A 24,328-nucleotide genomic window follows, 5' to 3' on the forward strand; every position below is an offset into this window, starting at 1 on the left:
AGCTTTCCACACACCCTGGCCAGGCCCACCCGCTGAAGGCAACAAAGTTTCAATTGTAGAAGGAAAATAAATTCCAGATACCAAGGCCTCTGCTTGCATTGCCAGGGGGCATGGCCTGCCTGCAAACCACCACAGGCCCCTCGCTCAGGCCACCCCATTCCCCAAGGGAACCCCACCCTGATCAGGGACACCCTTCAGGGCAAACCAGCTGGCCCCCACCCCTGTACCAGGCCTCTATCCTACCTAATAAAAGAGTACTATGCAGATTGATCATCACTGCAACACACAATATAGCTGCCCCCATATGGTCAAAGATCCTGCCCCCATGTGGACACAGGATGGCCACCACAAGATGGCCAGCAGGAGAGGGCAGTTGGGAGGCACCCAGCCTGCAAGGGAGGGCAGTTGGAGGTGATCAACCCTGCAGGAGAGGGCAGTTAGGGGTGACCAGGCCGGCGGAGGAGGGAAGTTGGGGGCAAACAGGCTGGCAGCAGAGTGGTTAGGGGGTGATCAGGCTGGCAGGCAGAAGTGGTTAGGGGCAATCAGGAAGGCAGGCAGGCAAGCAGTTGGGAGCCAGCAGTCCTGGATTGTGAGAGGGATGTCCGACTGCCCGTTTAGGCCCGATCCCAGTCGGACATCCCTTGAGGGGTCCCAGATTGGAGAGGGTACAGGCTGGGCTGAGGGACAACCCCCCTCCGTGCACGAATTTCGTGCACCGGGCATCTAGTATTTTATATAACGTAATTTAAAATAGGCATATGTCACTGAAAGTTTATATATTAATCTTAGTTAAGAGCTTATTTTGAAACGTCTTTATGGGAAACTGAGATTTGGTTTTATGTTAATTATTGCCTTATATTGGGGTACATATGGTAATTTACAGAGTTTTCCAATCTCATGGAGCTTATAACTTTTTTGGTGAGTTCTTGCAACAACACCCTTGGGGATATGCTGCTCCAGTTTGGAGAGAGCTTATCTAGCTTCTCTGTCTCCGAGCCACCTTCATGCTCCATCCAAATCGCTGTTCAGTTAGACCAGATGGTGTCCCTCTAGGAAAGGCCAGATCACCCCAGTGCAGCCATTGAGAACTCCCACTGAGGTCAGTGTCCGCTAATGCCGTGCCTCGCCTTTCAGAGCAGCTCTGAATGGTCTGGAAATACCTGCTGATGTGTGGTCCTTCATGCCAGAGTGGGTGTCTCAACGAAAAACAGATTCTATAAAAGGGAGGGTTTCTAACATCTTAAAAGTGGTCAAAAGTGTTTCAAAGCCAGAATTGCCACTACATAAATGGTTAAATATTCTTGTAATTATATTTTTGTGAAAAAGATTTCAATTATCATCTACTGCAAGCACCTCACTTTCTAACTAATACAACTAGCTTCATTCCATCAGAGCCTTAGATGCATAATCTCATTTAGTCCTCTTAGCACACCTGTGATGTGGGTAGTATAATGTACACTTTCCAGAGAAAGCTGAGACAACTAGAACTTAAGATCATTGCTCTAAGTCAAATAGTGAAGCTATAAGATGGATCTGAGTCTCTGGATACTGCTTCCAAAGCCCATGCTCTTAATTTGGGACTTTCTCGTGTTGCATGTCTAGAACGGGCTGAGCTAGACTATGAATCTGGGTTTCGTTCCTCCCAGTCTAAAGTCCTGTAACTCCCACTATTCAAATACATGCACACCCATGACACTAACACCAGATATTCTTATTCTCAAGTTGCCCTGTGGATGGTATTGGTTCTCTCACAGAACTAAAACAGCATATAAGAAAACATGTTTTTGCTTACTTTATTTGAGTTTTAATTATTAGTCAGGAGTTATTAAAGTGCTGATTAAGAATCTTAGAGTATCTAAATTTGCTGTAATTGAAAAGAAAGTATAAAATAATAAAGAGAAACTTCCTTTAAATTGAAGTCAGGAGGCTGGGGGGAGCGTTTAAGCCCTACTTCGACCATGGAGCCGTCAGTAAGAACTGTTTACAAGAGCTCTTCCAACCGCCTTTCTCCAGAAAAGAGGGTCCTCTCCTTTGTTTCTTGGGACTTGCACGTGGTTCACCATTAAACTGCATGTCTCGAGTTGCAACTTTTTGTTATTTCCAAATAATCCCATTTTGCTGGAGAAATAGATTATCTATTTTTTTTAAGGTCAACAAAAGATCGTATTTATAGGAAGACTAGAGGCCCAGTGCATGAAATTCGTGCATGAAGGGGGGTGTCCTTCAGCCTGGCCTGCACCCTCTCCAATCCAGACATCCCTCTCACAATCCAGGACTACTGGCTCCTAACCGCTCACCTGCCTGCCTGCCTGATCGCCCCTAACCCCTCTGCCTGCCTGCCTGATACCCCTAACTGCTCCCCTGCCTGCCTGATCACCCCTAACCACTCTGTCTGCCTGCCTGATCACCCCTAACCACTCTGCCTGCCTGCCTAATCGCCCCTAACTGCTTGCTTGGGGGCAGGGCCAGCCCAACAAGGGGCTGTCTGCCTACCCAATCACCCCTAACCGCTGGCTTGCCTACCTGATAATCCCTGACTGCTTGCTGGGGGCTGGGGCCGGCCCTGTGAGGGGCTGTCTGCCTACCTGATGACCTCTAACTGCTGGCCTGCCTACCTGATCGCCCCTAACCACTTGCCTGCTTACCTGATCACCCCTAACCACTGGTCTGCCTGCCTGATAACCCCTAACTGCTTGCTGGTGGGTGGGGCCAGCCCCACGAGGGGCCGTGGTGATTCTGGCCTCATGGTCATTATGGTTGTGACGCCGTTATGGTCTCTGGCCTTTTATTACATAGGATAGTTTGGGAGTCTGAGGAGACCTGGTTTCCAGCCCACATCTCTTTGCCTGACAAATGTTTGTGAATACCTGTCTTTATAGAATGGTTGCTGCTTTGTCCAGATTCTCAGAACAAAAGGCAACCTGGCTCCAGAGCAAGGCATGATGCAATGGCTCCTAGGGGTGGGGTGGGGCTGCTAACGAAGGGCTCAGCCTTGCCCAGTGTAGGCCACTGTGCCAACATGCAGGCCCTGCAGTACCATACTTTTTGAAAAAGAAGTGTCTACATACTTAAGTGAACTCTATTTTGAAAAGTTGGCAGTCTATTACAAACAAACACAACAAAAACAAATGCTTCTGGCCACTTGGAGGCTGGTGGTCCCTGGTCCAGGGCAGCTGTGGCTGGGCTTACAGACTGGCTTGGCTGTTCCTTTGGTGGGCATTGGCTTGTGGACAGCTGGACAGTCATTTGAAGGTGTCATCCTCAACTCACACCAAGGGCAGATCCCAACCGGTATGTGGACGAGGGACATACCGGTTGGGATCTGGACAACTAGAATTGGGCAGAGCAAATGTTTCAGATCATATGGACTCAATTGGACTTGTAAAAGCATGATTTCTCAGCATTCCTCTTGGACTGCACTTAAATCTAATTAAAAACAAGTTCTGTATGATACTTGAATGTTATTTCACATCTCGTTAAGGTTGTATATAAATCTAAAAACAAAAGATTAAAAAAAATCCTTGTTTTGAGAGGAACTAAGATGGTGGCATAGGTAAGCATCTGTACTTGCTGCCTCCCACAAACACATCAAAATTGCAATTAAAATATAGAACAACTATCATCCAGAACCATGGGAAAGCTGGCTGAGTGGAAGTACTACAACTAGAGAGGTAAAGAAGAAAGTGCATTGAGACTGGTAAGAGGTGCGGAGGCATGGAATGGGCTGGTCCGGCATCTGGGTGTGTCACTCTTTTAATCGGGAGGGAGATCGCCTCTTTGGAGGTCACCTGGAGGAGCAAGGAGTTCCAGTGCCACATCAGACCCCCAGCCCAGGGTTCCAGTGCTGGGGAAAGAAGTCCTACAGGCAGTAAGAACTACGGACTGTGAAAACCAGTGCAGATTGGAGCTGAGTGACACAGGCTGATAGAGACCCAGCTGCTCCTCTTAAAAGGCCAGCACCTTGAACTGAATTTACAAGCTCCCGCTTGCTCTGAGCTCCAGTGCCAGGCGAGGCTCTGGGGACCCAGACACGTATGGGGAGAAACTGGACTGTCTGGCATTGGGCAGGAACTCTGGAGTGGCTTTCTTCCAGACAGAGGTGCTTGCAGTGGTCATTGTTCCCATGCTGGGACCTCCCCAGTGCTGACTGGCAGACATTTCTGTTCACTCCGCCCTGGAGATTCCCTGAGACCTCACCCCACCCAATTTACAAACCCACCCAAGCTGTGCACAGCAGCTTTTGAATATGAATGGCCTGTCCTTTCTCAGCCTAAAGCCCATCAAACAAGCTGCATCTGGGTTAGGGAGCCCCAAAGCGATCAATAAAAGGCCCAAGGTTGGCATCAGCACCGGTCTGCCTTGCTTCATAGCTGGGCCTCATCTGGGCACTTCCAACCTGATACAAAGAAGAGGAATCTGACTTTCGCAACTCCGCCGCCCCCGCAGGCCGCCCGGCCCGGGACGCTGGGGACGCCGTCGCAGCGGCGGCGCCCGGAGCCCGGCGGCCTCCCAGCACCCGTCCCCGCCGTGCAGCCCCCGCGCGCCTGGCGCCGCGGGCCGCGCGCCCCGCCCACCGGACGGAGGCCCGGGCGCCCTCTCCGTGCACCTCCCAGCGGCGCTAGACTTCAGTAGAGTTGACTGAAGTCAAGGGATTAAGAAGTACAATTTGGGGGGACGCCGCGGCGGCGACGCCCGGAACGCGGCGATGGCGGTGCCTGGAGCTCGGCGGCCGCCCAGCGCCCGACCCCGCCGCGCAGCCCTCGCGCGCCTGGTTCCGCGGGACGCGCGCACCGCGCACCGGACGGAGGCCCGGGCGCCCTCTCCGTGCACCTCCCGGCGGCGCTAGACTTCAGTAGAGTTGACTGAATTCAAGGGATTAAGAAGTACAATTTGGGGGGACGCCGCGGCGGCGATGCCCGGAACGCGGCGATGGCGGTGCCTGGAGCTCGGCGGCCGCCCAGCGCCTGTCCCCGCCGCGCAGCCCTCGCGCGCCTGGTTCCTCGGGACGCGCGCACCGCGCACCGGACGGAGGCCCGGGCGCCCTTTCCGTGCACCTCCCGGCGGCGCTAGACTTCAGTAGAGTTGACTGAAATGAAGGGATTAAGAAGTACAAATTGGGAAGTTTGAAAAAGATGGCGGCGGAGGTTAAAGGCTGTTCTGTTGCCTCGCACCCAGCGAAATCGGAGGGGATGAGGTGTGGAGGCGCGTGGGTCTGGCTGGTGGCGGGGGAAAGGGGCTTTTGTTCCAAACCTAGGGGAGATTAGCTCTCCATCACCCTGAAATCCATCTTCTGGCGAACCGCGGGAGACCCAGATGCCTGCGGGGAGAGGCGGGACTCTTGCGAAGGTGCGCCCAGCAATCAGTGTTTGCTGCGCTGGAGTGCGGAACGAGGGGACTTAGATACGTGGAAGGCAGAAGGTCCAGACTCACAGCCATCGCGGCTCGCCGCACCATGGCCTGTTGGCGCCCTGAGACCCCGCCCCGCCCTGGGACCCGCCCCGCACGTTTTGAAGACCTGCCCCGCAAGTCTTGCAGGCACACCTGCGCCCCAAGCAACGGCTTATGCATGTGGGTGGCCTGCTCTCTGGCAGCGGACCAGATGAACTGCTGTTCTAGTCGGACTGCTCCAGGGCCACTCAGACAGGAGGAAGAAACTACAGTTTTTGCTGTAATCCTTGCTGAGTGCCTAAGGCAGTAGCTGATCTACACCCCATTGGAGACCCAGAAACGAGGGCATCTAGTGGTCTGTGGGAGATGACACCAGATTTCAACCATGTGCATAAGGGACACATTCAACAGGAATATTCAGTGAGCGCCAAAGCTTTGCTGCACCAAGACCCGGCCCATAAACGTGTCTCCTGCACAGCAACTCTTCTTTTATAGACAAAGAGAGCCCCCCCAGTGACACCAACAACAATCAAGACTTAACTATACAAAGGAGGACCAAGATGGAGGCATAGGGCGGAAGCCTGATTGTTGCCTACCACAACAACTTTGAGACTACGACAAGAGAGCAGAGCAGACACCATCCAAGACCACCATAGGGCTGGCTGAGTAGATGCTCTACAACTAGAATAAAAGAGGGGTATGTGGGATGATGCTGATGCCGGTGACCCAAAGACCACACTTTAAGAACTACGGCTCAGGCGACACAAAAGAACTATGGCTCAGGCGATACAACAGCGGCCTGGAACGTGCTCGGCGCAGTTCCCCCGGCGGTCTCCGGCTGAGGGGACGGCTCCACTGGCAGCCAAGCACGGACAGACGAGCCCCTATGAGACATGGGGTGGGAGACTCCGCGCTTGCTGACCTCCGAGTCCGTCAAGAATCTCAACGCCCCGGAAGCGGCCAGGTGCGCATGCTCGGCGACCGGCCACCGATGCAGACCCAAGGGCCGACGCAGCGACGCCAGACCGGCCCACCGCCATGCACCGGGCGCACCGGAGCTTCGCCGAGCCGCCGCCCGACGAGTTCTGCAGCAGCCATACTGGAGCTCTGGAAGGATGGCCAGGGGAATTGCTGAGGGGGGATTGACCGGCAGGAATTGGGATCGGGAAGACGGGGCCCCGCTGAGACCCGGGTGCGGGCGGGGTTGCACGCCTCTGGGCTAGGGTGTGGTCACACGCCTCTGGGTATAAGTGAGGCCTCACGTCCCTGGGTCTAGGTGAGGCCACATGCCCCTGGGTCCAGGTGAGGCCGGACTCCGGGTCCGGGTGAGGCCGGACTCCGGGTCCGGGTGAGGCCATATGCCCCTGGACCCGGATGACGCTGGATCCCGTGCCCGGGCGAGGCCAAGCGCCCCTGGTTCTGGGAGAGCCCACACACCCCTGGGTCCAGGCGAGACCATGTGTCCCTGGATCCGGGTGAGACCTCGTGCACCTAGGCCTGGGTGAGGTCACGTGCCCCGGGGTCTGAGAGGCCAAGCGTCCCTGGGTCCGGGTGAGACCATGTGTCCCTGGATCCGGGTGAGGCCGCGTGCACCTAGGCCCGGGTGAGCCCAAGTGGCCCTGGGTCTGGGAGAGGCCAAGCGTCCCTGGGTCCGGGTGAGGCCTCGTGCACCTAGGCCCAGGTGAGCCCACGTGGCCCTGGGTCGGGGAGAGGCCAAGCGTCCCTGGGTCCGGGTGAGACCATGTGTCCCTGGATCCGGGTGAGGCCTCGTGCACCTAGGCCGGGGTGAGCCCAAGTGGCCCTGGGTCTGGGAGAGGCCAAGCGTCCCTGGGTCCGGGTGAGACCAAGTGTCCCAGGATCCGGGTGAGGCCTCGTGCACCTAGGCCCGGGTGAGCCCAAGTGGCCCTGGGTCTGGGAGAGGCCAAGCGTCCCTGGGTCCGGGTGAGACCATGTGTCCCTGGATCCGGGTGAGGCCTTGTGCACCTAGGCCCGGGTGAGCCCAAGTGGCCCTGGGTCTGGGAGAGGCCAAGCGTCCCTGGGTCCGGGTGAGACCATGTGTCCCTGGATCCGGGTGAGGCCTCGTGCACCTAGGCCCGGGTGAGGCCACGTGCCCCTGGGTCTGGGAGAGGCCAAGCGTCCCTGGGTCCGGGTGAGACCATGTGTCGCTGGATCCGGGTGAGGCCTCGTGCACCTAGGCCCGGGTGAGCCCAAGTGGCCCTGGGTCTGGAAGAGGCCAAGCGTCCCTGGGTCCGGGTGAGACCATGTGTCCCTGGATCCGGCTGAGGCCTCGTGCACCTAGGCCCGGGTGAGGCCACGTGCCCCTGGGTCTGGGAGAGGCCAAGCGTCCCTGGGTCCGGGTGAGACCATGCGTCCCTGTATCCGGATGAGGCCTCGTGCACCTAGGCCCGGGTGAGCCCAAGTGGCCCTGGGTCTGGGAGAGGCCAAGCGTCCCTGGGTCCGGGTGAGACCATGTGTCCCTGGATCCGGGTGAGGCCTCGTGCACCTAGGCCCGGGTGAGCCCAAGTGGCCCTGGGTCTGGGAGAGCCCAAGCGTCCCTGGGTCCGGGTGAGACCATGTGTCCCAGGATCCGGGTGAGGCCTCGTGCACCTAGGCCCGGGTGAGCCCAAGTGGCCCTGGGTCTGGGAGAGGCCAAGCGTCCCTGTGTCCGGGTGAGACCATGTGTCCCTGGATCCGGGTGAGGCCTTGTGCACCTAGGCCCGGGTGAGCCCAAGTGGCCCTGGGTCTGGGAGAGGCCAAGCATCCCTGGGTCCGGGTGAGACCATGTGTCCCTGGATCCGGGTGAGGCCTCGTGCACCTAGGCCCGGGTGAGGCCACGTGCCCCTGGGTCTGGGAGAGGCCAAGCGTCCCTGGGTCCGGGTGAGATCATGCGTCCCTGGATCCGGATGAGGCCTCGTGCACCTAGGCCCGGGTGAGCCCAAGTGGCCCTGGGTCTGGGAGAGGCCAAGCGTCCCTGGGTCCGGGTGAGACCATGTGTCCCTGGATCCGGGTGAGGCCTCGTACACCTAGGCCCGGGTGAGCCCAAGTGGCCCTGGGTCTGGGAGAGGCCAAACGTCCCTGGGTCCGGGTGCGACCATGTGTCCCTGGATCCGGGTGAGGCCTCATGCACCTAGGCCCGGGTGAGCCCAAATGGCCCTGGGTCTGGGAGAGGCCAAACGTTCCTGGGTCTGGGTGAGACCATGTGTCCCTGGATCCGGGTGAGGCCTCGTGCACCTAGGCCCGGGTGAGCCCAAGTGGCCCTGGGTCTGGGAGAGGCCAAGCGTCCCTGGGTCCGGGAGAGACCATGTGTCCCTGGATCCAGGTGAGGCCTTGTGCAACTAAGCCCGGGTGAGGCCACGTGCCCCTGGGTCTGGGAGAGGCCAAGCGTCCCTTGGTACGGGTGAAGCCAGATCCTTGGTCCGGGTGAGGCCATGCGCTCCTGGATCCATCCGGGTGAGGCTGGGTCCCAGGCCCGGGTGAGACCACGCGCCCCTTGGGTATGGGTGAGGCCACGTGCCCCTTAATCCGGGTGATGCCGTGCCCCTGGGTTCGGCCGAGACCAAGCCAGAGGGAGTCGGACCTCCATTACCACCATTTGTCCACCATCCAGAGCTGAGGGGTCAGGGCTGACATTTACACATAAGGAACTACTGGACATTGAAATTGGGTCTCAAAAGAACTGTTGGTCCAGGGGGAAGCTCGCTACAGATTGATTCATTTGCCTGTCAGCATAACTATTATTGCTCGTCTCACATTTAGTTCTTGTTAGTATATATCTAGTGACATATGATCTCGCTCATCTAGGGGAAATGATGAACAACATAGACTGAGGAACAAGAACAGAACCAGAAGCAAGGAGGCATCGATCGGACTATCGGGCCTCAGAGGGAGGATAGGGGAGGGTAGGGGGAGGGTAGGGGGGGGGGGAGAGTTCAACCAAGGGACCTGTGTGCATGCATATGAGCCTATCAAACGGTTGAGTTCAACAGGGGATTGGGGCATGCGTGGGGAGAGGGGTGGGATGGGAATGGGGGGATGAGGACAAATATGTGACACCTTAATCAATAAAGAAATATAAAGTAAAAAAAAATAAATAAATAAATAAAATAAAAATAAAACAAACAAACAAACAAACAAAAACAAAGAAGAGGAATCTGCAGATCTCTCTGTAGCTCCTGCTGGGTGGCCCCAGGCAGTGGCTGACTTTGCACCTCCTTGGAGATCCAAGAGCCAGTGTACCCAGTGGTCAGTGTGAGACCGTACCAGGTTATAACTCTTTACAACCATAAGTGACACACACAAGGGGCAGACTCAGTGAGCACCAGAGCCCCACTGAAGCAAGTCTTGCCCCATAAGGTTATCTCCTACACAGCAGCTCTCCCACTGTGATTGCAGCGGGTCCTCACAGCCAGTTGGCCTGGAGGTCAACTCCTCCCAGTGATACCAATGGCAATCAAGGCTCAACTACAACACAGCTCACAAGGGGTGCACCAAGAGTGTCCATCTCAGGTGATTGGAGAGGCTGAGCCACTGGGCCCTATAGGACACCTACTACACAAGGCCACTCTATCAACTCAAGGAGACTTAGCAGCTACCCAATACATAGAAACAAACACAGGAAAGCAGCCAAAATGTGAAGACAAAGAAACATGTCAAAAATGAAAGAAATGGAAGAAAGCAAACTACTGGATGTAGAGTTCAAAACCACAGTTATAAGGTTACTCAAGAATCATCTAGAAACCTTTGAGGAACTTAGTGAGACCTTCAAGGATCTTAGTGAGAATGCCAAAAAAAATGGAAAAGGACTAGTCAGAAATTAAGCATACACTGACTGAAATAAAGAATAATATATAGGAATTCAATAGTAGATTAGAGGATACCAAGAATCAAGTCAATGATTTGAAATATGAGGAAGCAAAAAACACCTAACCAGAAGAGCAAAAAGAAAAAAGAATAAAAAAATATGAAGATAGTGTAAGGAGCCTCTGGGACAACTGCAAGGGTACCAACATCTAAATTATAGGGGTGCCAGAAGAAGAGAGAGAGCAAGATATTGAAAACCTATTTGAAGAAATAATGACAGAAAACTTCCCCTACCGGGTGAAAGAAATAGACTTACAAGTCCAGGAAGCACAGACAACCCCAAACAAGAGGAATCCAAAGAGGACCACACCAACACACATCATAATTAAAATGCCAAGGGCAAAAGACAAAGAGAGAATTCTTGTTTAAAAGCAGCAAGAAAAAAACAATTAGTTACCTACAAGGGAGTACCCATATGACTGTCAGCTGATTTCTCAACAGAAACTATGCAGGCCAGAAGGGAGTGGCAAGAAATATTCAAAGTGATGAATAGCAAGAACCTACAACCAAGAATACTCTACCCAGCAAAGCTATCATTTAGAATTGAAGGTCAGATAAAGAGTTTCACAGAAAAAAAAAAGCTAAAGGAGTTCATCACCAACAAACCAGTATTATATGAAATGCTGAAGGGTATTCTTTAAGATAAGGAGGAAGAAGAAAAAGGTAAAGATAAAAAATTATGAACAGCAAAGTGACAACAAATAAGTAACTATCAAGTGAATCTAAAAATCAAATGAATAAAAAATCTGAGGAACAGAATAAAAGGGTGAATGGAATAGAAGCAGGGGCATGGAAATGGAACAGACTGATGATTCTCAGAGGGAAGGGGGTGTGGGAGGGTGTAGGAAGCGGTTATAGGGTTAAGCCTCGGACTGACCTGTTGGCAAAGTCACAAACAAGTCCCAGCTTGGAGGGCACAGTCCTCTAAGCATAATTAAGCTTGATCTTGTGACTGCTCCCTAGATCTTTCCTGGTTAGCTAGTGGGCTGTGGGAGGGGCAGCAAGTGCTGCCAAAAACAAGTGAAACTTACAAGAACATTGTAGATTACCTTGTTTGTCCCTGATTATAAATAAAGCCTCAGCTTTGCAGTCTGGATCTGTTCTGTGGCCTCAGCAAGGCACAGAAGATCCACCTAGACCCAGCTTTTTCTCTTTGTCTATCATTTCTCCATCCTTCGTCGCCCCCGCTCAGGCTCACTGAACCCTTGGCTGTGCTGGCGCGGTACAAGAGGGTGCGGGAAGAGATTAGAAAAAGATCATATATGCATGTATGCAATACCTATGGACACAGACAATAGGGTGGCAAAAGCCTAAGGTGGAGTGGCAACCAGGTGGAGGGGAGCTATGGGGGAAAAAAAGAGGGACATCTATAATAATCTCAACAATAAAGATTAAAAAAAGAACAACCTTGTTTTAACAGGTTAGTCTTCACCTCTATTCAATACCAAGGAATGAGCCAGTAGACTGTTAAACAATGAGTCTTCTTTTCTTTTCACTCAATATCCTTAATTGCTCCCCCCTCCCCAAATTCTCACCTTCAACTTATTCCCCCAAATCTTCCACATTGCACAAGATTACATTTCAAGGGGAAAATGAGTTATGTATTTCTTCCTATCTTATTAATATAAAAATATCACATTACAGGCAGTCCTCGGTTACATCGGACTTGATATATGTCGTTTCGTGGTTACGTTGTCATCTCCCATTTATTTATAAAAAAAAATGTTCTATCATTTCGATATATGTACATATGTGCTTTATGTTTTTTATTATTTATTTACCACAGGTAAAGGTCAGGAATTCTTATCTTTCTCTTAATTTTTTTTTTTTACCATTTCACTTCATTGCTGCTGTGTATGTGCTCCATGTGAGTGACATAGGTGCTTATGTAGGTGGGTTCCGACTTACAGTGAAAATTGAGTTACGTTGCGCTGTAGGAACAGATCTCCGACGTAACCCGAGGACCTACTGTATATATTACACATGTAATATAATTATACTAGAGGCCCATGGCATGGATTCATGCACCAGTGGGGTCCCTCAGCCTGGCCTGTGGATTGGGAGAGGACACAGGCCAGGCCAAGGGACCCCACTAGTGCATGATCAGGGCCAGGGAGGGACTGTCAGAGGGACCACAGGAGGGCTCCAGGGCATGTTCGTCTTGTCTCGCCCAGTCCTGATCAGCTGGACCCCAGCAGCAAGCTAACCTACCAGTCGGAGCATCTGCTCCCTGGTGGTCAGGGCACATCATAGTGACTGGTCGAACGGTCGAATGGTCAGAGGGACAATTAGCATATTAGGCTTTTATATATATAGATCACATAAATTGTGGTTATTTTACATCTTTTTGTAAATGAGATTTAAAGATTATTATAATAATTGATGCTTACTTGGATCTCGTGCTGGTGTTACGAAGGTGAGAACGTTTTCTTTGAATGATCTTTCATCTCCCATGAAAATCCGTGTGCTATGTGCTGTGCACCAGCCTTAGCCCTTCATATGTGCTCAGTAAGTATTGTTTGATTCAATAAATGAGCAAATGTGGCGAGAAACAATGATGACATGATTTTATTTCGGAACAGATAGCTTTCCCTTGAAGAAGTTAAGGTATAGTTCATCACTGGGCTCTCAAGTCTCTTAGGTGGACAACTGAACCTCAGGAGATGGGAGCAGGAGCTGGCCTTACTCCTCACCCCGCCTTCATTCCAGTTCTACCTTCATCTTTGCCACATCAATGTATTGATCTCCTAATACTTTTCTTTAAGTCAACCCTCTCTTTCATTCATTCATATCATCATCTGCATGAAAAGCTAGGATCTTTAGCAAACAGAGCACAATATCATTCTTTGTTAATTTGCTGGCAATCCTGGAGCTGGGGGCTTGTTCTTTTCTTAGAAAAGGAGGTCATGAGGGGATAGGAATAGTAAGAACTTTGTTCCACCAAAATAAGATTTTCTTTTTCATGATAGACTCAAAGGATTGAAGGAAAATTGAAAAGGGGGTAACCTTCCATGCTATTGAAAAATATAGCACATCTGAATACCAGCAAAGCGTGTCCTAAATTGGGAAATTCTGATCTAGTCCAACTTCCTCATATCACAGGTAAACAAAGGGAGGCAGAGAGCAGGACAGTGACTTGGCCAGCTGTGAAAATGGGACCCGACCTTACATCCCATGATTTTTCCCACCCTGAGAGGAACAGGGAGGCCTAATCTCTCTACCTGTCTGTGAAAATATGGATGGCTGCATGAAGGAAGAGGTCCTGAGGCAAAATGCAGGGAGAAGTGGAAAGAGCTGGGCACTGAGATAGTGAACTGGCAGTGGTGTGCATGGGGAATTTAGGGGGCTAAAGGGGAGAGGAGGTTACCATTTGTTATCTTTCCAACCCCTCTTTACAGATGGACCAGAGAAGGAAATGACTTGCCTAGGGTCTCACGGCCTCTCATGGCTGGAGGAGAGGGCCACTCCCCATCTCTGCCTTCCCAGCCTGGTTCTTTAAATGCCTCCAGCTCTGACATCTCTGCTTGTTTGTGAAATCGGAGGTGGCATTTTAAATGTATCGTTATAGTTACTTTCCATCCACAGGAAGAATTACATCTTTATCCCTGCACCAGCTGTCCCCAGAGTCCTGCTTGGGGCTGGTTACTCCTCTGCACCCCTTGAGATGTCCAGCAGGAGGGGACAGTGTGCCTGGGAATAGTTATGGTGTCTGCCCCCCTGGTAACTCACCGCAAATCTCTTCCCACACCTCTCGTTGCCACAGCACCCACAGCAGTCATTGTACTTCAGGTCCAAGAACAAGTTAGCAGGAAGGAGCATCTGTCAGCAAGAGAAGCACCTCAGAATGGGTCTGGGTGTGAAAGCAAGGCCCCCACCTGCCTGGCTGTGTGAGGAGCCACAGCCATGATGTGGGACTTGGTGGCTGAAGGTTATGGCAGGAATGACAGAGCATGGCTGGTGGGGTGGACCAGTGTTATTGAGTATTTTGATGCCATTTGACTTAACTGCAGTTTCAATGGACCAAGATTGCAAACTCTGACACCCCCAGTCTCCATTTAGATGGTGGGTTAGAAAAAGAAAAACAAAACAAAACAGGTGTCCTGGATTGTCATGATAAGGATCTCTCTCTAAAGCAGAAGCTCCCAGTCTCTACTGGAAACAGGAACAAGAAAGCCTTCATGCACGAGTGGAAGAAGAATGCTCTGACACCTATTTCTCTTGGTGGTTCAGTCAATCAATTTGCTATAAAGTGTATTTCCACCCCCTCCCCCTCCTCCTCCCCATAGCACTCTCTCTTGTTTGAATTGAGAAATTCTGTGACCTTCAGTTTGGTTCCTGGAGCTTTATTGGCCCATGAGAACCGCCAGACCAAGTTTAAATGACCTAGTGATACAGCAAACAGGTCCTTGTAGGCCCTAATGGAGAAGGAACAATTAAGGCACTGACTTTTCATCAAGCAATGCTTAGGCTTTTGTTAGCAAGTAAGCATCTTCCTGGTTAATAAGTGCCCAATTTTGGAAGAATGGGGTGAAAATCTCCTTCAGGGGATTTTAATACTCACCAAGAACCCACTTCCTAATATTCCTCCGAAAAACCAGACCTCTTCAGAAAGGTGATTGATGTTGTCTATCTCTTTTCCTCCAGGGAAAAACAAAAGGATGTTAGCCAGGAAGGCAATCATGGAAAGCAGAATGAGGGTGCCCCCCAGGCACTTGGCACACCCCCCGGTGCACATGTTGGGGAAGGATGGCACAGGACTGGAAAAAACTTCCCTCACTGCCTCTTTCACGGGTCTCTTCAAAGTTATGAGCAGAGGGTCCTAGTCAATGTCCCAGTTCAATCCCTATGTTGGAGCTGAGAAGCCAGTCAGCCTGGGAACTGTGTTCTGGTTGCTTCCGCTTCTCAAATGGAGCAGAACCTCGATGCCGATGGCTATTTATACCTTCTCCCCGACCCGGAGTCCTGGGTGTTTTATGCTTGGTTCAGAGTAACTATTTTGCCATGGAGACTAAGTGTGTTCAACAGACTGTGGTTCTATCAGGATATAAGTTCTGCCAAAATTGGATTAGGCGATCACGTGCACTTAGGTAACAGTGGCTGAAACAAAATAAAGCAGACTTCTTTACTGCAACACATCTCAGAACCTTCCTGTGCTCACAGGCATTGTGACTCTCCTCCATTGTGAGAAAGGCAGATGGTGTGGGGGGTGGAGTGGAGGGAGGGGCATGGTCTGCAGAACCCACTTTATAAAATGCTTTGACAAGTCTGTGCTGTTTGGTCAGTTTTATAACACTTGGACTGCACTTACCACCCTCACCCCATGTTACTTGAACACACTATCAGCATTATTAAGACAATTGGCAAAGATTAAAAAAACAAACAAACAAACAAAAAACTGGCAACATTTGTAGAGACCTTCCATGTTCTTTGGTCCAAAGCACTGTCATTGGTCCTTCTAAATCTCAGACCCACCCCCTTTGGAATGCACAAACTCTGACCCTTTGAGATAGTCACAGGGCACCCAGTGCACCTGGTCCCTGCCCCTTGATCCACAGCTGAAAAAGGAGACATATTTCAATACTCTGAAGGCCTGATTGCCTCTATCAAAATAACCATGTTCTGTTGCAACAATCCTTTCACAGGGCGCTCCAGGCAGATGAAGACCTTCAGCCACACACTCCACAACCTGGAGGTTTTATCTGCTGGAAAAAACAACTTTAGAAAGACTCACCTGAACCTCACTGAAAAGACCTCTATCAGGCATTGCTAACCACCCTGCGCCAACAAACTCCAGGGAATAGAGACCTGGATTCAGGTGACATATCTAAAGAGAGCACTTCTCCTGCCTGGATCTGCACACCACCTAGTGACCCGAAAGTGAAGATTTCCTGAAATTTATGGCATCTGATGAGATAGTTTTCAGGAGCTATTCAGACCAGATAAAATTCACAGAAGCTTTCATCTAAGCTATGAATTGACTCTGGATTCTTACCAAATTTCTAAGTTTCTGAATTCACCCTATAACTTGTACTGTTGATAAGACATTTTATTCCAGATAATTTCTTGTGAATAATACTGTTTAATTTGTTTTATTTTTTCCCCCCTACATTGTGTCTTCCCAAAGCATTTGTTTCACTTTCAGTTCTGGGTATCTTTGCTGTATTTATTATCTAAAATATAGATTTTAGATGGGAAATGCCTGAGAAATGTTCATCCGACCCCTCCTTGATATTCAAATGTGACTATAGTAGGTATCTAACTGTGCACTTTCCCTCAGTAGGAGGTGTGCAGGAAGCAGCTGATTGATGTTTCTCTCTCATCAATGTTTCTAACTATCCTTCTTCCTTCCTCTCTGTAAAAAAAATCAATAAAATACATTAAAACACACACACACACACACACACACACAAACAAAACAAAACAAAAAAACACAAACAAAACAAAACAAAACAAAAAACCCCAAAAGCCTGGGACTAATGACTACTGCCCGGTGCAGGACCTGCGGGCTATTAATGAGGCTGTTATAACCTTGCATTTGGCGCTACTGAACCCCTACACACTTCTAGGACTCATCCCATCAGAGGCAGAATGGTTTACATGTCTAGATCTGAAAGATGCCTTTTTCTGCCTTCAGCTGGCACTCTCCAGTCAGCCTCTGCTTGCCTTTGAATGGGAAAACCAAACTATGGGACCAAGGAGCAGTTCACCTGGACCAGACTGCCACAAGGGTTCAAGAACTCCCCTACTTTTTAGTGGAGCACTAGCATCTGATCTATGTTCCCAGGACAGGACTTGGGGTGTGTTCTCCTCCAATATGTAGACAACCTCCTTCTGGCTAGTTCCACGCGAGCTCAGTGCTGGGGAGGAACATGAGCCCTTCTGAGACTGTTAACTGAAACAGGTTATCGGGTGTCTAAGAAAAAGGCACAGATTTGTCAGAAAGAAGTCAGGTATCTAGGCTTCCTCATCACCCGAGGGAAACACAGGCTGGGGACTGAAAGGAAGCAGGCAGTATGTGCCATCCCAGACCCTAGCACCCGGCGGCAGATTCGGGAATTCCTGAGAGCAACAGGGTTCTGTCGGATTTGGATCCCAGGGTTTTCAGAACTAGCTAAGCTCCTCTTTGAAGGTTTGAAAGGGGAAGAGAAGGCACCCATCAACTGGGGTCCCAAGCAGGAAAATGTCTTCATCACTATTAAGGCAAAGCTTCACCGAGGCCCCAGCACTAGGGCTACCAGATGTGACACAGGACTTTAACCTCTTTGTTCACAAGAACAATGGGGTAGCCTAGGGGTTCTAACTCAGAAGTTTGGACCCTGGCAAAGACCAGTAGCCTATCTCCCCAAGTAGATTGACACAGTTGCCACTGGGTGGACCTTATGTCTCAGGGCCCTTGCAGCCACGTCATTGTTAGTCAAAGAAGCAGATAAGCTTCCCCTGGGACAAAACTTAAATGTAAAAATACCTCATGCTGTTGTCACCCTGATGGAAACAAGGGGGCAGCACTGGCTGACTCGTGCTCTAATGACTCAATATCAAGGGCTGTTATGTGAAAATCTGCGGGTACGATTAGAAGCAGTGAGAACACTTAATCCTGCCACCTTTCTACCCATTGCTGAGGGAGCCCCTGAGCATGATTGCCTAGAAGTCCTAGAGGAGGTTGACTCCAGCTGACCAGATCTAACAGACAAGTCCCTACAGGACCCGGACTTAGTATTGTTCACAGACGGCAGTAGCTTCTTAGATGAAAGGAAAAGACCAGCCTGATATGAAGTAGTATCAAACTTTGAGACAATTGAGGCACAGGCCCTGCCTGAAGGATGGTCAGCGCAAAGGGCAGAACTTTGGGCCCTAGTAAGAGCCCTAGAACTCAGTAAGGATAAGCGTGCCAACATCTACACTGATTCGCACTATGCCTTCACCACCCTGCATATCCATGGGGCTATATACAAGGAAAGGGGACTCCTGACAGCCAGAGGGAAAGGAATAAAAAAATCAGAATGAGATTTTAAAGTTACTAGAAGCAGTCTGGGAGCCCAAGGAAATAGCCGTCATCCATTGCAAAGGTCACCAGAAAGGGAAAGACTCAGAATTAGAAGGAAACCAGCGTGCTGATGCCGCAGCCAAGCTGGCTGCTAAAGAACAAGTGGCACCGTCACGGATCATGTGGCCCCCGAATTACCTGAACCTCCAAAGTACACTCCTCAGGAAGAGGAATGGGCCCAGCAAGAAGGGGACAAGAGAACAATGGAAGGCTGGTGGATACTCCCAGATCATAGGGTCTATGTCCCAGAACAGTTAGCCCATAAGGCAGTCCTCCAGCAGCATGAACTCACTCATTTAGGAAAGGCTGCCCTAGAAGCTTTGTTAGGCAGGTACTACCTAATTGCCCGTCTTCCCTCCTTGTGCGCCTCAGTCTCTCAGCGTTGCCTCCACTGTGCTCAGAATAATGCCAAACAGGGTCCTGTGGGACCAATAGGAGTTCAGCGCTGTGGGCAAGCTCCTTTTGAGGACTTAGAAGTAAATTTTACAGAAATGGGGCCTAGCAGAGGGAATAAATACCTGCTAGTCTTTGTTTGCACCTTTTCAGGTTGGGTTGAGGCATATCCCACTCATACGGAAAAGGCAAGAAAAGTCACTAAGGTGTTACTGAAGGACATAATTCTGCGATATGGAATGCCTCTGACCATAGGGTCTGATAATGGCCCAGCCTTTGTAGCAGAAATAGTACAACAGGTAGCCAAGGCTTTAGGAACTAAATGGAACCTACATACAGCTTACAGGCCTCAGAGTTCAAGGAAAGTAGAGCGCATGAACTGGTCTCTCAAGCAGACTATGGCTAAGCTATGCCAAGACACAACCTTACCCTGGACAGATATCTTGCCTCTTGTACTCCTGCAGGTACACTGTGCCCCGAGGGCCAGGGTAGGTTTCTCTCCCTTTGAAATTCTATATGGCAGACCCCCTCCCTTAATTCGGCCAAAGGGAGATTTGGGGGAAATAGGGAACTTGGAAATCCAGAAGCAGCTACAAGGATTTAGAAAAACTGTATTTGAAGTCCACAGATGGTTTACTGATCGGTTATCCATCTCTCTAGGAACAGCTGTACATCCTTATAAACCTGGAGACCAGGTTTGGATAAATGATTGGAAAATGGAACTCCACAAGCCTACCTGGAAGGGACCCTATCCAGTCATATTAACCACACCCACAGCTCTCAAAGTTGCAGGATTGAGCACATGGGTCCACCACTCACGTGTGAAGGCAGCTTATCAGCCAAGCAGCGATCAGTCCAAGTGGAAGGTGACCCCAGATCTTGAAAATCCCCTCTGGCTGCTCCTCAGCAAGGAAACGAAGGCCTCATCATGAATTGCTGGATCACTCCTTGTCATGCCATCTTTGGCTACATTTGCCTGCAGGAATAGTTATAATACTAATTTTCATTCTAGCGGTTCACTGCTGTGGACCCCCACTGAACAGGAACAGGGGGAATAGCATACATCCCTTAATCATAGCCTGTATGTTCCCACTCTCTCTTACAACTACATATCCATCCTGCCCCTGCTTAACCAGGACCCAGGATGACACTATTGTAAAGTCTTTCCTCTTATCAGGGAGCTACTGCTACAGTGGAATAAAGCTCTGTATATGGAAAAGACTGGTCTACTGGACAGGTAAGCTTCGCAACCATTTTCAGGGACTCTCAAGCAGTGCTTCAGTCTATTGGGCCCGTAGTGGGGACCAAAGTTTTGTTGCCTGACCCAGGGAAGTCATCGGACTAGAAACAATCAAGCAATGACAGGAAGCATCCAAGGTACCTGTACCCAGACTAAGAACTCAGCCACAGAAGCAATATGACTTGGATCCCCGATTCTATCAGCTCCTCGATTCAACCCAGCACCTCCTCAACATTACCAACCCTAATGTGGCTAGGAATTGCTGGTTATATCTTTCCCCAGGACCACTCCTATTAATGGCTACCCCGGTAAACATAACTAAACCAGGGAACTTAGCGGAAGAAATAATAGGACCTGTCATGGCCAATGTGCAGCTAACTAATGTTGCTCCTATTTGTATCAGCAGTACCCAGGGCCAACATCCAACAGATCGCCTCCCAGATGATCTATGCAACTCCACTCTCAAGGCTGAAAACGCCACCAACCACTGGTTCCCCCTGTGCAGGAACATTCTACGTGTGTGTGACCATTGCTTACCCCTGCCTGCCTGCAAACTGGATGGGAGTGTGCACTCCTGCCTATCTAACCCCAGATATGTCTATTATACCCAACAACCAATCACTTGAAACCCCTATTTAAGCAGTAACTAGATATGAAAGGGCTGTGCAAGTGATTCTCATTCTAAAAGCACTTGGAATTGTGGGTGGCATAGGAGCTGGGGTAGGGGGAATAGCTCACTCTGTCTCTTATCAAGTTTTGACCCAAGAATTTTCAGAAGACAGAGAAAGTAGCTGAGACCCTACTTGCCTTGCAGGATCAACTTGATTCCTTTGCCACAGAAGTACTACAGAATAGAAGAGGATTAGACTTACTAACAGCAGAGAAAGATGGAATCCGCCTCTTCTTAGGAGAAGAGTGCTGCTTTTACGCCAACCAGTCAGGCATTGTCAGAGATAAGGCTAAGGATCTAATAGAAAGAGCAACAAAAAGAAGACAGGAGCTATCCGATCCTGGGCTGCTTAGGGGGTGGGCAGGGGAGAGGTCTGGAAATGGCTTCTCCCATGGACAGGACCACTCTTAATGCTACTCATAGCCGTAACCTTAGGACCATGTTTTCTAAATTTCTTAACTCACCTTACCTCATAAACTTCAAATGGTCCTACAAACCAGCAGAATTCCCTACAATCCCCTCCAAGAGGAAGAAATGGGATGCTAACCCCTTGGTCGTCATCCCTTATCAGCAGGAAGCAGCTAAGAAAGTTGTTGTCCCTGTTCATTGTAACATCAGGGGTCAATATAACCCCATCCCCAATAATGGCCTACAAGAGTCAATGATTTGACTCATGTATATAAAACCAGTAGGGAATGAAGCATAATAACCTCTATTTTGTAAAAACTGCTGTTTGAAATTTCTACTAGACATAGAAGGTTCTTTGTTCTGTGAATTAATTATGAATTAACCATGCTTTGCTCTAATGATAAGGAAAATAAGCTCAACTGTCTGACCTTGCAAGCCACTCTGCTGCCATCCCTAGCTACCCCCATACCAGGTGTCTTTTAGTTATCTGTTATCAAGGCTACTGAGCTGTGTTGTACTCTCAAGGCTACAGGCTTCCTGAGAGATATCTGCTAAGCATACATAGGGCTCTTTTGAAAACTTGCAAAAGGGACCGGAAGCCCCATATTTAGGGGACAAAGAAGCCAAAAAGATATAAAGGAAAAGCTTCCACCAGATTGCTTTGCTCAGAATTTGAGAGACAACCTCCTCTGAGTCCGCTGGCGTAATAAAGCTGGGTAACTCCATTTCTTTAAGCATTGCTTGGTTTTTCTCCAGTTTTCTGTAACAATTTGACTGTAGGGCTATAAATTGAGTAAATTATTTTTGTGATTAGCAGAGGTTAATTGTCACTAAGCCCTTGCACTGTAGAAAGAAACTGCATCATGGAATGAGCAGAGAGGAACACATTTCAGAGAATGAGGATATGGGGAGTACTAGTGGGAAGGTGAGCTGGCACACTGCAGGCAGCATTGCTAGTCCCAGGGAAGGTGTGTGAGTGGTCAGAAGGGGCAGGTGTGAGCAGTCTCCTTTTCAAGTCCACCCTGGGCTTTGTTCCTACAACCAGTGAAGAAGTTCAGTGCATGCAGCTATTAACACCTGGGCCAAGTTTCCTAATGTTCTGGGCTTCACTTTCTTTACACATAAGACTGGCTATTATAATAAAAGGAAGGGTACAATGAGAGAGTGAAGATGAAGAGAAGTGACCTATAGAGAACACCCAGTAATTCAATTCCTAGCTGGTCGGTAAATGTTCATGCTCTCCCTGTTTGTGAGTTCTTCCCTCGCTTCTTCTCGGCCACGTCTTCCTCCACAGCAGTTCACTCCATGCAAGAGCGAGGATAATTCACTTCTTTGTTATCTCATCCCATTGGCTGTCAGCTAAGCATACATAGGGCTCTTGCATGGGTTATTTGTGAATTCCTTATTGGAACCCCATTTTTGTGTTATTTTATATTAGGAACTTGAACAATGCCTAGTACACTGTTCCAAATCTTTTCAAAATTTCCGTTGAATGAATGAATGTTTTTTTGTGAGAATATTGTCTTTCACATACATCTCTTCCTCTGGATGACATCACCTCTGATTGACCTGTTTGCTCATCCTGCCATGTCCTGATTACCAGGCCTTTTGGAAAATGTTCCTTCAAGGGGAGAAATTATCTGCAGAGTGACTGCTGGGTGGAGTGGCCATTAGAGGGCAGCAGTGGGCTTCACCATGGTGTGGTGAGCAGAGCCCCACTCAGGGGAGGACAGGGAAGCCTGGGAAAAAGGGGGAGTTTCAGGGAAAGGGGAGGTAGAAAGACATGTAGAATGCTGATATGTTTGCTTCCTTTCTTGCACTCACCTATATATCCATTGCCAGGGATATCTGTGGCTTTTGAGTGAGAGAATACAGCTATTTTTAAGAACAGAGAAAGAAAAATAAGGCCTTTTCTGAGGGAGGTTCATAGTGGAGTCAATGGCTCCCTGCTCAGAATATCCTAAGATGTGAGTGTAAAGTGTGAATTTCTCTGAGTCCCGAATCTGAATGAGGCTGAGGGCTGGGACTCTGCACTTATTTAGCAGCTGCCAAGGGGTTCTGGGGCCTCTCAGGTGAGGACCCTGGTGAGTAGGCACCTGACTGTCTCAACAGTGAGCCCTGATGCATGTTTGTTTTCTTTTTATTTCTTTATTTATAAATTGTATACATGATGACTGTTCTAATGCATTGTTACATTGTAAAACAGTCACAAAAATGGAAAATTTGAAAGGATGGAAAACCATCTACATTAAAGTTTCTGTATCGGCCTTTCCTGGGAACTGACTAGAAATGCCTCGGCCCTCACCCACTGAATCAGAAAGTTTGGGGTGGGAATCGCCTTCAGGTGTTTTTGATGAATATTTAAGTTTGAGAACACTCTAGTCTTGGTTCTCGAACCTGCCTCCTCATTCCTTATTGGAACCCCATGCTGAGTTGCAGAAAAACAGAAGTACTGATGCTGGGCTTGATGAATCTACTGTCTCTGCAGGCAGGACCTGGACATAGGCGTTCGGAAGTTTCTCCAAAGGAGCTAAGCTCAGTGGACAGATTGCTAACCCAGCTACTGTGCCCTCCCCACTAGAGCATGGAGGCCTCAGAGAGGAGCCAGCAGCAGCCTGACCCATCATGTCATTGACTGGCAGGAGATGAGGCCACGAGACTGAAGCTTTTCCAAAGTTGCACAGTTACTGATGGTCTCAGCCAGCATCCAGTCCTCCCTCCCCTGGTCCAGCACACACACTGAAACAGTGAGCCCAGAGCACTCCTGACACACATGTGTGAAAGTGGCTGAAACCATGGCACTTTCAGCTGCAGGCCGCAGACATCAGCTCCTGACCCTGCAGGGCCCACTGCTCTTCTCAGCACGTGGTGCAGGGAGCTTTCTGGAGAATGAGCACAAGCAGCCATTGGAAGAATGGGTTCATGTGGGGTCTGCATGCATCTGTCACACAGAGAATTCTGTAACTGACAGTGTGACTGAACGTGCTGCTGGTCTGATTGGCACCGGGAAGGACTCCGTCCCCGTGGCCAGGGGGAAGCAGCCCAGCTGGCACGGGGCAGGGGGACAGTCTTCAGGGGACAGGGCTGGTGGGGTTGGGGGAGCTCTGTGACGTTGAGTTTCTTGCCAAACCTCTTTGTGCCTCAGTCTCCTCATTTCTCCTCTGTGGTTGTAATAATAGCACGACTCCCCCAGAGGGTTGTGGTACAAAATGGGGCTGACACATGTAAAGAATGGTGTGCCCATCTGAGTGCATGCTCTGCAGGTGGCAGCCCTTAGTGGGTGGCAGGTACATGGGGCAGAGAGCTTAGGACACTGCCCTTTCTT

General features: G+C 49.9%; 1 protein-coding gene across 1 annotated transcript in view; it reads right to left on the reverse strand.

Moving 5' to 3' along the window:
* Positions 1-15,362, reverse strand: part of LOC103303866 (transmembrane 4 L6 family member 4-like) — a 32,600-nt gene extending 17,238 nt beyond the window's left edge. Inside the window, exons 1-2 of the mRNA XM_054714108.1 lie at positions 14,810-15,362; positions 13,978-14,067 (exon numbers count right to left, since the gene is read on the reverse strand). Coding sequence (XP_054570083.1) covers positions 13,978-14,067; positions 14,810-14,983 — 264 coding nt within the window. The 5' untranslated portion in view covers positions 14,984-15,362. The remainder of the gene's footprint in view (positions 1-13,977; positions 14,068-14,809) is intronic.
* Between the last annotated feature and the right edge of the window lie 8,966 nt (positions 15,363-24,328).

The sequence above is a fragment of the Eptesicus fuscus genome, chromosome 3 (genome assembly GCF_027574615.1).
Source record: "Eptesicus fuscus isolate TK198812 chromosome 3, DD_ASM_mEF_20220401, whole genome shotgun sequence".
Taxonomy (NCBI): Eukaryota; Metazoa; Chordata; class Mammalia; order Chiroptera; family Vespertilionidae; genus Eptesicus; species Eptesicus fuscus.